The sequence below is a fragment of the Colletotrichum gloeosporioides genome (genome assembly GCF_011800055.1).
Source record: "Colletotrichum gloeosporioides strain Lc1 chromosome Unknown consensus_57, whole genome shotgun sequence".
Taxonomy (NCBI): Eukaryota; Fungi; Ascomycota; class Sordariomycetes; order Glomerellales; family Glomerellaceae; genus Colletotrichum; species Colletotrichum gloeosporioides.
Genome location: NW_025544702.1, coordinates 508256 through 521839, shown reverse-complemented (window position 1 = coordinate 521839; position 13584 = coordinate 508256). Strand labels below are relative to the sequence as shown.

Sequence of the window (13584 nt, the reverse complement as noted above, 5' to 3'; positions counted from 1 at the left end):
GTGTTGACCGTCCTGAATCCTGGAACCTGCCTCCATCAAGCCTTCGGCGCTTGAAACTCGGCGCCGCCGATCCATCTCTATTATCGTACATCTCGTTGTTGTCGGTGTCGCCGCGGGAAGGATAGATGGATGATGCGAAGACGGCAAGGTTGGTAACCATGTCACGAAGTAAACAAAGCTCAGAGGTGGGTCTTGAATATGCAACTACCCGGCCCATACCCTTCTAAGCGCTTGTTGTCGGTATGTCTTCCCGATGTGCTTGAAGCTTGAACACATTACTCTGTACGGGCCAAAGAAAGGGGGGAAAAAAGGGAATAACGCAATGAATGATAAAAGTAATTCCAAGATACTACAGGTGCTATATAACTAGCAATTAATGAGCAGGCCTGTCTTGTGCAGATTCGCTAGACGATAGTTGAATCATTCAGCAGAGTTTTTGTAGTGTGTTTTGCAGTTCCATATTGAGAGACAAGTCAAACTCAGAACAAGCAATAAAAAGGATAATGCCTTGGGCACTAGCATGAATATCGTCGGAACATGGACAGATTGCGCAGTTGGGATTTGTCTTGGTCTCAGGCACACCATTATGTGAGGTTCAGATGCGATGTCATTTATCGATAACACGATAAGATAACCCCCCACCAACGGCCGAATTTTTTTTTTCCTGCGCTCGCAGTTGGGTCGCAGGCATTAACTTGCAGACCAGTCTCGACAGTTTTTTTCTTCCACAATTAGGTATCCCACCGACTTGGATTTGTACAGTCTCCGTTGCGCATTCTAATCGCGCACTAGATACCCGATTGTCGGACATTTCTCCAAGATGTCCATGATCACAACGTCTACCTGGGTGCCCCGAGGCTTCGCAGCACCCTTCCCCGCCAAGTATACATTCGACGAGGCAGAGTTCGAGCGCATAGCGGAACTCGCCAAGCTGCAGCTGGACGATGCCGAGGAGGACTTGAAGGAAGCGCAAGAGGAGGAGAACTCTGCAGCATCTGCGAAGGACGCTGCTCCGGTCGATAAGGAAACGTTGGTTCCCTCGCGCTCTAAGTCTTTGCATGAGGGGCTGTGCCGCTGACTTCGAGTTGTAGGATCGACATCAACGACGAAGACCTAAAGGAGTACAACCTTGAAAACTACGACGACACCGACGAGGATGACGACGAGGAGAAGGTCGGCCAGGGTGAGGGCATGGCCATGTTCGGCAACGTCAAGTCGCTTGCCTACTACGAATCCAACAAGGAGGACCCGTACATCACCCTGAACGATGGCGGCGACGACGATGACGAGGACCGTGAGGACCTCCAGATCCTCGCGACCGACAACCTGCTGCTCGCGGCCAAGGTCGAGGACGAGATGGCGCACCTCGAGGTCTATGTCTACGAGGACGCCGCCGACAACCTCTACGTTCACCACGACATCATGCTCCCCGCGATACCCCTCTGCGTCGAGTGGCTCGATATTCCCGTGCAAAAGGCTGGCGTCGACAAGGACTCAACCGCCAACTTTGTCGCCGTCGGAACCATGGACCCCGACATTGAGGTCTGGGATCTTGATACGGTTGACTGCATGTACCCCAATGCCATCCTGGGACAGGCCGGAGAGGGTTCCGAGGAGAAGAAGAAGAAAAAGAAGAAGAAGGCCAAGGCCAACGACGAGTACCACGTTGATGCCGTCCTGGCCCTCGCCGCCAACAGGAAGCACAGAAACCTCCTGGCGTCCGCCTCGGCGGACAAGACGGTTAAGCTTTGGGATTTGCACACGGCTAAGTGCGCCAAGTCGTACTCCTACCACACTGACAAGGTCTGCTCTCTGGCATGGCACTCCGTCGAGTCTACCGTTCTGCTGAGCGGTAGCTACGACAGAACAGTCGTCGCCGCCGATATGAGAGCTCCTGACGCCAAGGTGCCCAGATGGGGTGTCGAAAGCGATGTCGAGAACATCAAGTGGGACCCACATGACGCAAACTACTTCTACGTCTCTACGGAGAACGGCATCATTCACTACCACGACGTCCGCAATGCGCCAGCAACCCCCGAGGCAACTAAGGCCATCTGGACCCTGCAGGCACACGACGAGTCGGTCTCTTCCTTCGACATCAACCCTGTGGTGCCTGGTTTCATGGCCACCGGCTCAACCGACAAGACCGTGAAGCTATGGAACATTCAGCCTTCGGGACCGTCCATGGTGGTATCCCGCAATCTGGATGTTGGCAAGGTGTTCTCGACACAGTTTGCTCCGGATCCAGAGGTGGCGTTCAGACTTGCCGTTGCTGGCAGCCGCGGTACCATGCACGTCTGGGACACCAGCACCAACGCTGGCGTGCGCCATGCCTTCGCCGAGCGTGTTCCCCAGAAGCCAGAGGGCGCCGAAGAGGACAGGCTGGTGGGTGTCGCGGAAGACGACAGCAGTGACAGCGAGGACGAGGGAGATGATGAGGAGGGTGAGAAGGATGGCGATTCAATGGATGAGGATGAGGATTAGGGCCAAAAACACAAATAATGACTGAGCGTAACCTTCACATGTTGCTTCATTAGCACTTTCCATATGCGAGTACAGCGGAAGATCGCCAGGAGAATTTTCTGGCGGCTCGGCTGGATGGGTCGAAATGGCACGCCGAGCATGTCCCCGGCGCCACTTTAATCAGTGATAGCCGAAAACAGCATTCCGATGATGACGACTTCGGAACGGCGTCGTTTAGGATAGTGGAGGAGTTTGGCAGCCAAGACGTTTTTGCAGTGGAGAGGAGCATTTCAAGTGCGGGAGTTGATCTGAAATCGTCTGAAGTTTAATGCCGTCGTCTGAACAGTAGTAAGCATAGACCACATGAGTTTCGTCAAGAGCGAAAGCCAAGGCTGCCATACGATAGGCTCAAACCGGGAAAACAATTGGTGAGGAACGGCTCGTAAGAGGATGATATATGTGCGCTGGTAAGCTGTCGGATGAAACCCTGACTGCGCGGCCCTCACTAGCATTGAAGGTGATGCGACCGGTTTGATGTGAGATGTATCGTTCGTGAATTCGTGAACGAAGGATGGGCCTAATTAAGCATTGAAAAGCTGTGGAGGGGGGAGCGGCAGCAACCTGACATATTCATGCGCTCTTGATGAAGGAGGAGACTGTGGGCCATTAATCGATCTGGCATATGAGCCAGGGCCGGACATTGCCCTTTGCTCGCGTTCGCAGTGGTCTGTTCGCGATGTGTTCATTCACTCGAGTCTCAGACCAGACCAGAACACACTTATGAGTTGGAGTCGTGATAACCCGATGTCAAGACTCGACTGCTAGCCCACAACCGGCGATATCGTCGTTGAGGGATTTCTAGCGGCGTCTGGGCCATTGCCTCCCCCAAGAAACAAGGTGAAAAATCGATTCCTGATCGCCTGGTTTCCACACCACCACCGGCGAATCCCCCTGGGAGATGCGCAAGGGAAACGGAGCATTATGGGGTTGGTGAGCCAGTCTCGTCGCTGGAACCTCGGGTGCTGGCTGGCAGCGCAGCATTCGTCGACAAGGATCCCTGCGCCGCTTGCGCAGGCACGCAAGGCACAGCGCCACCAGGGTGGGATGGCGCAGTGTGAAACGCTGAAACTTCAGGGGGGCCTGCCAACGGGCGAGGATGACGGATGGAACACTCAGCCAATGACGCCTCAGTCTTCGTCCGGTCGGCGAGTTATTGGGAACGGCCGGCCACGATCTCTTTTTCGGCTTTTTGGCGTTCTTGCTTGACGCCCTTCTGACTTGGAGGCGTCGACCCCATTCACTGGTCCAACAGCCCAGAGCCCAAAGGTCCGTCCTGGCGGATCGTATCACACTGTGCAGGGATGGGCCCTCCCGGAGAAACCTGGCAGGCTGACGATTCGCCGCGGGCCCGCGGCTCGCCCATCTTGAATCGCACAATCTTCTTCCAGGATTTGCGTGCGGTGCGAGTCGCTAGACGGGTCGGGACCGTCGGGGCCCATGGGCCATGAACTGTTGGCCAAGATGCCGGTGGACGGTCAACGGTGTGAGGCCGGAGGAGTACCGGTCCCTCTTCGAGTGTTGCCTTGATGGTGGGATCGGTGGGCAATTCGGACATGAACTTGCGATAGTCTGACGACGAGGCAAGGTTTCCCCAGGGAAGCGTCGACAACATGTGCTGATTGAGCGCCGTTTCTCTGCGAGATTCTGTTGTGCGAGAAGCAGGAGCTCAGCGCGTGTTTCGCTGTACTGCAAACGACATGTCACGGCTGGAAACACATGGCGGTCGCAGCCCGACGTAGCAAGTACGTGCGTCCGTCGAAGTACATGAGCATCTGCAGAGGGCGAGTGCGCTGTATCTCTGATGTGGTGTATCCGGACATGTCGGCCTGACGATGATGTCGCGGATGGGGGATCCAATGGAGGAGGCAGACACGGCTCAAGTTAGAAAAGCGCGATGACTTGTCAAAAGGGAGCGGGTGATGCGCCGGACTGGTCTCGGCTGGGCTGGTCTGACGGTGCCGGGCATTTTTCCAGAAGGCGATCACGGCATGCCCCTTAGTGGCGGTTCGACTGGTCGACGGCGGTTTGGGGAGTTTGGGGTATTCGTAGGGTGAGGTGGTGGGTGTCGTTTGGTCGATCCATCCCACCACCAAGTTCTTGTGAGTCGTGCCGCGTTGAGAAATGTTTCTTGGCGGAGTGGAGTGGTGAATGCTCTGCTGTCGTCTCTACCGCTGCCGCTGCCACTGCCGCTGCCGCTCACTGTTGCTGTCGGGTGTCGATGTCACATCCCAGGACCGTGGACGGGACGAAGAGGAGCGAGACCGACGATGCCCGGCCACACCCAAAAGGGCTTGCAGGAGAGAAAAAGGAAAGGAGCCAGGGGTTGGTCCAAACGCGAGCTGTCATTGGTGCAGCGACGGCTCGAAAGGGGTCCTGGCGTTAAAAAAGAGGCGAGGCGTCAGTGGGTCGGCCGGCGTTCACACTGTGAATCATCAGGAACCTTTACCCGTTTTGATTGCCAAGCCCCACTGTACCCCTGCTCTGCACCGTGACCTTACCTACCTACTATGCAGTACTGCGTACGAATACAGACTACACCTATCCTAGGACAGGGGGCGCGCGAGAAAAGGAAGGACGGGTGGACGGCAAGGATGGCGCCAGTTCGCAACCTGGAAGCGCACGTCTTCAGTGGTTGGCTCCAATGGGCTCCCCCCCCCTCCCCCCGCCTGCGAGGGACCTCGACGATGGCCAACCAAAACGGGTCGTAGGGCAATCAAAGAGCGACATCCCCCAGGTGGGAGGCGTGGACCACACTCATTCATCCATGGTCAGGACCACTCGACCTGGGTCGCGGTGCTAGGTAGGCTAGGTCGGGAACTAGGAACTGGGAACACAGCTCCATTTGGACCAGACCAGGCGAGAGGAGAAGGAGGAGAAAGACCACCGACCAGTGCGTGGTCTGCAGGGCCAGTCCTCGTCCCCGATATTGATTGCCCATTGCCTCGTGGTGCACCCGCAATTGTATTCGATTATTACTCTGGGTGTTCCCTCTACACGCCCGCTCCGCTCGTCTGTCTTCCCTTCTTCAACCTCTCCCACCCTCTTGGTTCTGGTTCTGGTTCGAGGAAGAAGATTTACCATCTCTCCCTTTCGTCGTTCTCTTCTAACAAATACACCCACACCCACACCCCATCGCTCCCTTTGCGGTGTGTCTTTCTATTCTTGTGCGTTTTATCGTCTGCACCTCCAACCCCCGGAGCACAGATACTCGAGATATTAAAACGACTTGTCGCGGGCTCGAACATTTTTCCCAAACAAACGCCGAAATCACCAGGAAATCTCTCCATCACCCACCGCTTGTTGCTCGACACGTTGAACGTTCCTTTTCGGCTGGATATACAACTGAACCGACCGTCCTTACATTGCACCCAAACGAGAGAAAAATAGAGAGAGAGAGAGAGAGAGAGAGAGAAAGAGACCCCATCATTTCATCACACAGGTCGATCAGTACCTGTACCACTCACAGTCATTACACCGACTCACAGACCGAGTCACAAGACACACGTTCTCTTCTGCACTCAGACACCCAACCCTAAACGACTCTCACCCGGATTGACGCCGAACTCTTGTACTTCCTAAAAAGTACCTCCAGGACTGGACTCCTCACCCGTGCTGTTGTCTCTCGCACAGATATCAACACAACACAACGCAATCTGCGCAGGATAATCCGTCACGGCCTGGCCGTCATCTAATCATCTGTCTCGCATCACCGACACACAAGACTCAACCTCACACCCTCGCATTCACTCTTTAAGTCGGCAGACCCTCTCACCGATTGACAGCCTGCCCTTCGTCGCTATTCGGCACCCTTCTTCTGCTACCCGCCTGACTGCAACTGTCGTGCAGCAGTAGATCCACCGCACCTGCCAATAAAGGTCTCAGGCCCAATCACAAGTGCCGTCACCACCACTTCGTCACCACCCACCTGCCGTCTCTCGCAGTCCATCACTGCACCCCAAGGCCCTTGTTACCGGATCAGGCGCTTGCGTCCCGCGACAATTCAACTCAAGCTTACCTACTTATCCCCCAGCTCCGCCCACTCTTCTGCTCTTATCAACGCCTCGCCGGCTGAGATCTTACACACAAGACCAACATGTCGTCACTCTCAAGAGCTTTCACCACCCGCCGGGTGAAGCAGAGCATCGATCTGTCTGATGCCGCTCGCGGGAAGGAGCGCAGCAACAACTTCATCTCGCGAAGCAAGACCACCAAGGCGCCTTCCAGAGCAAAGATCTCTGCTCCCATGGAGCTTGTCCACACCACCAACATGCTTTCCTACAACGCTCCTGATATCCGTCCCCGAACCACTTCGTCCAGCAACTCGTCAACCAAATCGTCAGAGGAGGACTCTGAGGGTGCTCACACTGCTGCCTCGTCGCCCCCGACCAGCCCCGACGTTGCGCCTCATGAACGCTCCTCGTCTCCCGAGCCGAACCACTTGTCCTGCTACTTTGTCGCCCCGAACCATGCCGTCAACCCCGCCACGATTCCTGAGGTCCCCAAGATCCCCAGGCGTGCGCCTTCGCACACGAAACAGGCCTCTTTCGATGCCATGGCACGCCAGCGCTCCATGTCCAGCCTGTCCAAGGCCTCTGACAAGACTGTCTCGACAAAGGCCAGCATGACGTTCTCCTCTCGCGCGTCGTCAGGCTCAAGCGCAGCATCTACCATGTCTCACAACTCGGTCGTCGCCGCTCCCAAGACTTCCAAGACTCCCGTACCGCCCATGCCGAGCCCCGCATTCCACCAGCACCAGCAGCAGAAGCAGCAGCCCAGACAAGAAAAGCCGGTCGAGTCGCATCCCTTCGGCCGCGAGCTGGCCCAGGTCACGGAGATTGCGGAGGAGTTTGGTATCAAGGACCGCGTCATGGATGAGGAGGAGCGTGTCCTCAAGGCTCAAGGTCTCTGCAAGTTCGCCGCCGAGGACTACCTTTCCGAGGTCCAGAGCCTGTTCAACAGCTTTTTCCACGACAAGCCCGCCAGCCACAGCCACGCGCCCCAACGAGCAATGGCTGCCGCGTGGATCTGATTCACTCGCAAATCGAAGCGATTTGACCTGCTTTGTTCATTGTACATAATTGAAATAAGCAAACCGGACCACGACCTCGGTTATTCTCTTACACACTACGGGACACCCTGAGGGCGATGATGAAAGACAAAAATGGACTTTTCTTTTGTGGCAGAGAGAGGAAACCTTCACTTGGAGCGGACGAATATCGGGATGGAAGGAAATGGTCTGTTTGGTAACCTAACGCCCACTACATATTGGGCTAATTGGCGTTTCTGTGTATATACCTTTGAATGACGTGCGGATATTCCCCAGAGCGCCTTGAACGGCGGCTCAAAAATTATTGCTTATTGATAACTAGCAAAATCTCATTTGTCTCCCCGATGCACATGTTGTCATTATTCAGCCATCTCGGTGATGTTGTGTTATGATTTACAGAGTTCGTCTCTGTTGTGTGTCAAGCTCACAGCTCATCCGTGCGTTGCAGCAGCCATCCTATCTTCTGATTGAACACGGTTCATCCGATAAACAAGCATTGACGCCAGAGCAGGGGCAGACATGAAGCCATCTCTAGTATCACAATATGCAGAGCCCAACACAGACTGGCGAGAACGGTGTGTATTAACGCACAGCCAGTCGGTCCAGGGGAGAACGAGGAGGCGCAACGACGTTACTGTGAGGACAGACACCGACGAGGACCTTTGCTCGGCCTACTAAGCTTATTGAGCGGTAGCTTCACGACCTCGGCCAAGCTATCGGAGACAGCGCCGCCGAGGCTCTGCGTTAGTGCCGAAGCGCCATCCGGTGGCGGGCCAACTTTAGCACTCTTGCTCTCCTTCTCTGTTGTTTTTTCCTTGCCCTGCTAGCTACTACGACCACGCACGTTCGCCTCGGCTTCCTTCCGCCTGTTTTCTTTTTGATCCCTTGTTCTAGACTGCGACGCATAAAATTCTATGCGTGGGGACCGACAATGCTACGGCAGTTGAAAGCGAAAGAAAAGGTGAAAGTGGTTGCCGGGGCCGATGCGAACGAAGGCCAATGTATCCGTAGTGTAATTGGTGGTAATTGTCGGCGGCGGGGGAGGTTGAAGATGACTTGTGTCAAGTGGTGCCGGGTTCCGTCTCAAAGGCGGCAGGATCGGCAGGTTGGGGATTGATTGTCTCTCTTGCTCTCATGCATTTCACTGTATCGCCAATTTTGTGCCTATTGAATGATCCGATTCAATGCAGACGCCATCGACAGCATGACGCGCAACATGTCATCGGACTTGTGAAGGCCGCCTTGTGGCGTTTTGCAACGACTGGAGCCGTCGAAAGGGAAGGAGCTTGGGGAGGGGGGCCATGCGGAGGCACAAGTCCCGTTTGCGTGGACGGCGAAGGGCTGATCAACGGAGCTTTTGGGGGGTTTTCTGGCTGAATGCATCTGCCGGGGCCCTTGGTCCCGCGATTGTCGATTGCAACATCGAATTAGTGCCATGTGACAGACATTTGGGTTTAAGGGAAAGACTGCGACTACGGAAGACCAGCCATTCATTGGTTTCTCGGACAGTCATTCCATGAATCTCACCACCAAGATGCAAACGCATTGCAGAGAGAGGCTGGGTATCAAACAACTCTGGTCAGGGCTCACATTTGCAAGACAAGCTACTGGAGGTTGTGTCGGAATACGGATCGGTTGGAAAGATCGCATATTAGGTAGCCATGACGACTGCACAAAATAAGCAACGAGTGAAGAGTCTTGAGCAACTCGTTGAATAGGGGACGTCATTTGGTTCATTAACATGAGAAAGTGGATATCGTGGTTGGTTCAGAGGTGACGTTCAATCGGATCTCGCCTTTTTTCATCCTTTTGACCCTCTCTTCTCCGCCAGCACAGACACATGCGATAGAACCCCGGCCCACCCATCGTTGTTCATGAATGAGAGGGCTGGCTGGCTGAATGGGGGAGACGCAAGGGAGGGCCGACATCCCAAGCAAACAAGCGGTGGTGGTGTCCACAGTGTTTGTTTGATCTTCGGCCAGGGTGACCCCTCCACCACCCCTCTCCACAGTCCGCATGACGATGCAGGCGACAAGCGAGAGGGAGAACTGTCGATCCCCGAAGCGGGTGTTTGATCAGAGGTTGGGATGTCGTCTTTTTTCGAGCTTGACAGATGGATAAAGGGGGAATGATCATGCTGCAGAGGCTGGCATCCTGTAAGATGTTCCTGGTTGTCTTCCGTTTTACTATGTAGCTCTCGTGACTTTGTGGTCTAGAACGATGACATTTGGCTGGTGAGGTCTTCTTTGACGTCAAGGCCGCTGGAAAGCCAGAACGCTCCGAAGTCTGGAGTGGAGCTGTCACTACTAAAGAAGTTTCAATAATTGTATTGGCACGAGGCAGTGGTAGGGTCCGCCACAAGGGAGACAGCTCGATAATACATCCGACAGAGTTTGGACGTCCAGGCCGTGTTCGTCGCATCTTTCACAACTTGTGCGTGTGTACTTGGGATGTCAGCCAACTGAAGCTCCTACCACGGGGGTCTCCTTTCCGTGGCGAACTCTGTCGTGCCACCACCGGCTGTTCTGGATGGCAGTTCTGCGCATGGGAGACCCGGCGTCCCCCGGGCGATCAGAGTTCAGACCCGGCGTTTCGGGACACACAACGGCGCGCCGGCCACTAGGACTCGGAAACCTCGGGGCCGGCTCGATTGAACCAACATGCTACCTAGTCGGGGCGATCAATACACAGCAAAAGCAGGAAAAATGTCTAATGTGAGAGAAATCTAATAAACTCGAATACTGAGTACGAACGCCCCACGCACCACTTTTCCCTGTCGAATGTACTTGTGACCAGAACCCAAGGGTATCTTCGCAATCGCTTTTACTTGCGCCTTTTGTCATAGATCATTCGTTTGACTGACCGCCGATCCGAGTACGCCTGCGCAGTCGTCACAGCCATAACTGGTCCCAGCCTACGATTGGTCTGCGGTTCTTCCTCATCCTGATGTTTATTAGTTGAGTATAAGGCAGCGAGCGAATCCAAACCTACCATGGCCTCCGCTTCTTCCTGCCTGTTGTAGTTGAATCCGCAGGTATAACAGAGACATCGTCTGCAAAGGCCCCAACTCCTCGGAGAATACATGGCAGGTCGGATGCTTGCGCCGAATCAGACTGTAGTGTCGTTTTACCAGGTAAGGTCTCGCTGTTAGCTATAGGAGTTTCGGTTCGCATGGGCAAGGTCGATTCCGACCCAGGCGTAGCGTCAAGTCCCTTGGCCAGTTCGTTAACAGCTTTAAGGACGCCTGCTGTAGCTGTTTTGCGACTCTGCTGCTCCAACCAATACGCAATATCCTCGTCGTCCAAAATACGGTCCTCAGGTGACTTCTTGTCATAGGAAAGTAGGTCCAATTCGTCATCGCTGGTATTGATCGTGATGCCAAGTAACGTTGGCCTCTTTGCTACAAGTTCGCAGGGTGGAATATCGTTGATATTGTCTCTGTTTCTTTTCTGCCGATTGCTTAATGCAGCAGCCGCACAGCTGCCCATAGAGAAATACTGAATGCGCCTAATGGTAATTGTCACATTGATAAAAACGCGAGCTTTGACTTTGAAGAACGGATGCATTGACAATAGAAGACACATTTAAGAGTTCCACAACAAGGGCCACAGCTGGATCTTTAAATCAGCTCAGGAAGCACATCATGGGCGGCCATTACAACTAGAACTTATGCGCAATGGTGTTTGGAAGCCTGATCGAGACCCACAAGAGCTTCTTCATCTCAGATGAGTTAGAGCAAGGCCTGAGCGAGGCTGAACTGCGCGTGTGGCTCGGTTGCCACAACCTTAACCTGTCTCCGGATACATGGTTGAGAGTGTGGGAAGGATCCATGAGGATGGCCCTGACCACGGTCGTCAGCCCTCCCAGCTATTCCGTTAGACCTTTCGTCTGGCTTTGACTCTCTCGATGAGAAGATTGGCGATCACCAAATGAAGACTGCGAGGAAAGAGGTGAGTGTTACGCACACCGGGCAAGCCGTACTCTGAGGGCCGAAGCAGTCTATGCAGGTCTGCCGTTGTCTGTGGCGCGGGCAGTTGAGTTGCGTAGGTCGAATAAGAAGGGAAAGGTAAGCGCGATTAGCGCACCGAGAATAGCTCACAATGGAGACTTTGTGGGTTGATGGGTGTACCGTGTGGCCGATCAGCGTGCCAGCTTTTTGGTTTTCAATGAGCAAGACTGGGATCACATTCCATCAGAAACCGGTGACGACGGGTACCTAGTAGAGCATACACGTGCCCTGAAATGTACCGTGTCTCTCATTGGATGTCTTGCGATGTAGCGAGCATGTCTAGGCAACCACATTTGCCGGTCTACCGGACAGTCCACGATAACCTCGATCGTGTATTTCCCGATGGGTCGACTTCGAACCATTTTCGAGAAAATTGGAGGCCTAGGGAAGCTCAAAGCTGCCAATAAGATGCTTATACTGACCACTTGGCAGGATTCTTCCACATCGATGCTCTCAAGACTGATTAGTGCCGATCGGCTTTGCCGCAGGCTGTGCTTGCATGGAAGACCGTGGCTGTCATTTGCCGCGTGTCCTGGAAGAGAATGTTCAGAACGGTCCCATCAACATGCCTCAGAAATTTTGGTATGACCTAAACTGCTTCTGTATTCTGCTGTCTGTATCCGTTTCTGGTTTCCACATCCTGGGTTGACGGCTGCAGGTGCTGGTGTCAGTCGCAGCCTAGAGCGGGAGGGGAGGCAGTGAGGGGTTGTGGCGGCCAAAAAAAGGTGAGGCACAGGAGGAAGCTAGCCATTAAGGTCAGCTGGTGACTGAACGAACTTGATTTCGTGCAGGCAAAGACGTGGCGCGGCAGAGCAGAAAAAAGGACTTTGGTTGAATAGAAGCTTCGAGGTTGGAATAAACGGTCGAAAGTTAGGAAGTGCTTAATCGAGTTGAACCTTAGTGGAGGCCGAGGTGGGTCTAAGCATCCACGAAAGCCGTGTGCAATGGTTGGCTCCAGCCACGACACCCCACTGCGCCATGTAACGCTGTGAGGAGGTACCTAGGTACTGCGTACGTCAGCCACAGATGACCACGCACAGCGCAGCTCTGGAACGCGACCCCCTGCACCTTCTCCAAGTCGAGGTTAAGTGAGCTGTGCGGCTGGTCTCTGCTCGTTTCGTTTCGTTTCACCCCTCGATATATCGACCTGTCCCCGACAATGCCAACCTCTTCTCTCTTCCAACAACATCTTGGAAGGTGAACGGATAGGCCAATGGCACGAATATCGCTCTTGAGATTTCCCAATAAGTTCCGGAGGCGCGCGCGCCGCAACCGAATGGCCACCCTTCTCTTCCTCCTCGCCCTCGCCCTCCTTCTCGTCCTCCCCGCCTACATCGTCTACAAGCCCCCGGCTTTCATCATCAACCATTTCGCACGGAAATGGCCCGACGTGTTGTGGCAGGTCCAGACCAAGGACAAGATCATCGGCCTCACCATCGATGACGCGCCCTCACAGCACACACCCGAGATCCTCAAGATCCTGAAGGAGAACGACGCACACGCGACCTTCTTCCTCATCGGCTCGCAGATGAACGGTCACGAGGATGATATGGGAGACATAATCAAGACTGGCAGCGAGCTAGGGAACCACGCCATGCACGACGAGGCCTCGCGGTCGCTACCGGTTGGCCAGCTCGAGGCCGAGATACTTGAAGTACGGCGGAAGATCAAGAACCTTTACGACTACGAGGATGTACCCATGCCGGCCAACTACTTCAGGCCAGGCTCTGGCTTCTTCAGTGACAGGATGCGGAGGCTGATCGACAAGCTGGGTTACAGGATGGTTCTGGGCAGCGTTTACCCCCATGACGCTCAGATCAGCAATTGGAAGCTCAACGCCGAACACATCTTAAGCATGGCACGGCCAGGCGCCATCATAATCTGCCATGACAGGAGAAGTTGGACTATTCCGATGCTGCGGAAGGTGCTGCCGGAGTTGAAACGGCGAGGCTACCGTATCATGAATTTGACAGAGTTGTTGAAGGAGGTTGACACCGACAGATGA

General features: G+C 54.4%; 3 protein-coding genes across 3 annotated transcripts; all 3 read left to right on the top strand.

Moving 5' to 3' along the window:
* Positions 1–820: 820 nt before the first annotated feature.
* GCG54_00009765 (putative WD repeat-containing protein C17D11.16) lies at positions 821–2484 on the top strand (the record flags this gene model as incomplete). Its single annotated transcript, XM_045409704.1, has 2 exons — positions 821–1029; positions 1092–2484. The coding sequence occupies 2 exons, from the start codon at positions 821–823 to the stop codon at positions 2482–2484; spliced, it is 1602 nt and encodes a 533-aa protein (XP_045262228.1).
* Positions 2485–6616: 4132 nt separating this feature from the next.
* Positions 6617–7552, top strand: GCG54_00009764 (uncharacterized protein; the record flags this gene model as incomplete). The annotated part of the gene is made up of 1 exon (XM_045409703.1): positions 6617–7552. One exon carries the CDS (start codon positions 6617–6619, stop codon positions 7550–7552), a length of 936 nt encoding a protein of 311 aa, XP_045262227.1.
* A 5303-nt stretch (positions 7553–12855) lies between these two features.
* Positions 12856–13584, top strand: GCG54_00009763 (uncharacterized protein; the record flags this gene model as incomplete). Its single annotated transcript, XM_045409702.1, has 1 exon — positions 12856–13584. One exon carries the CDS (start codon positions 12856–12858, stop codon positions 13582–13584), a length of 729 nt encoding a protein of 242 aa, XP_045262226.1.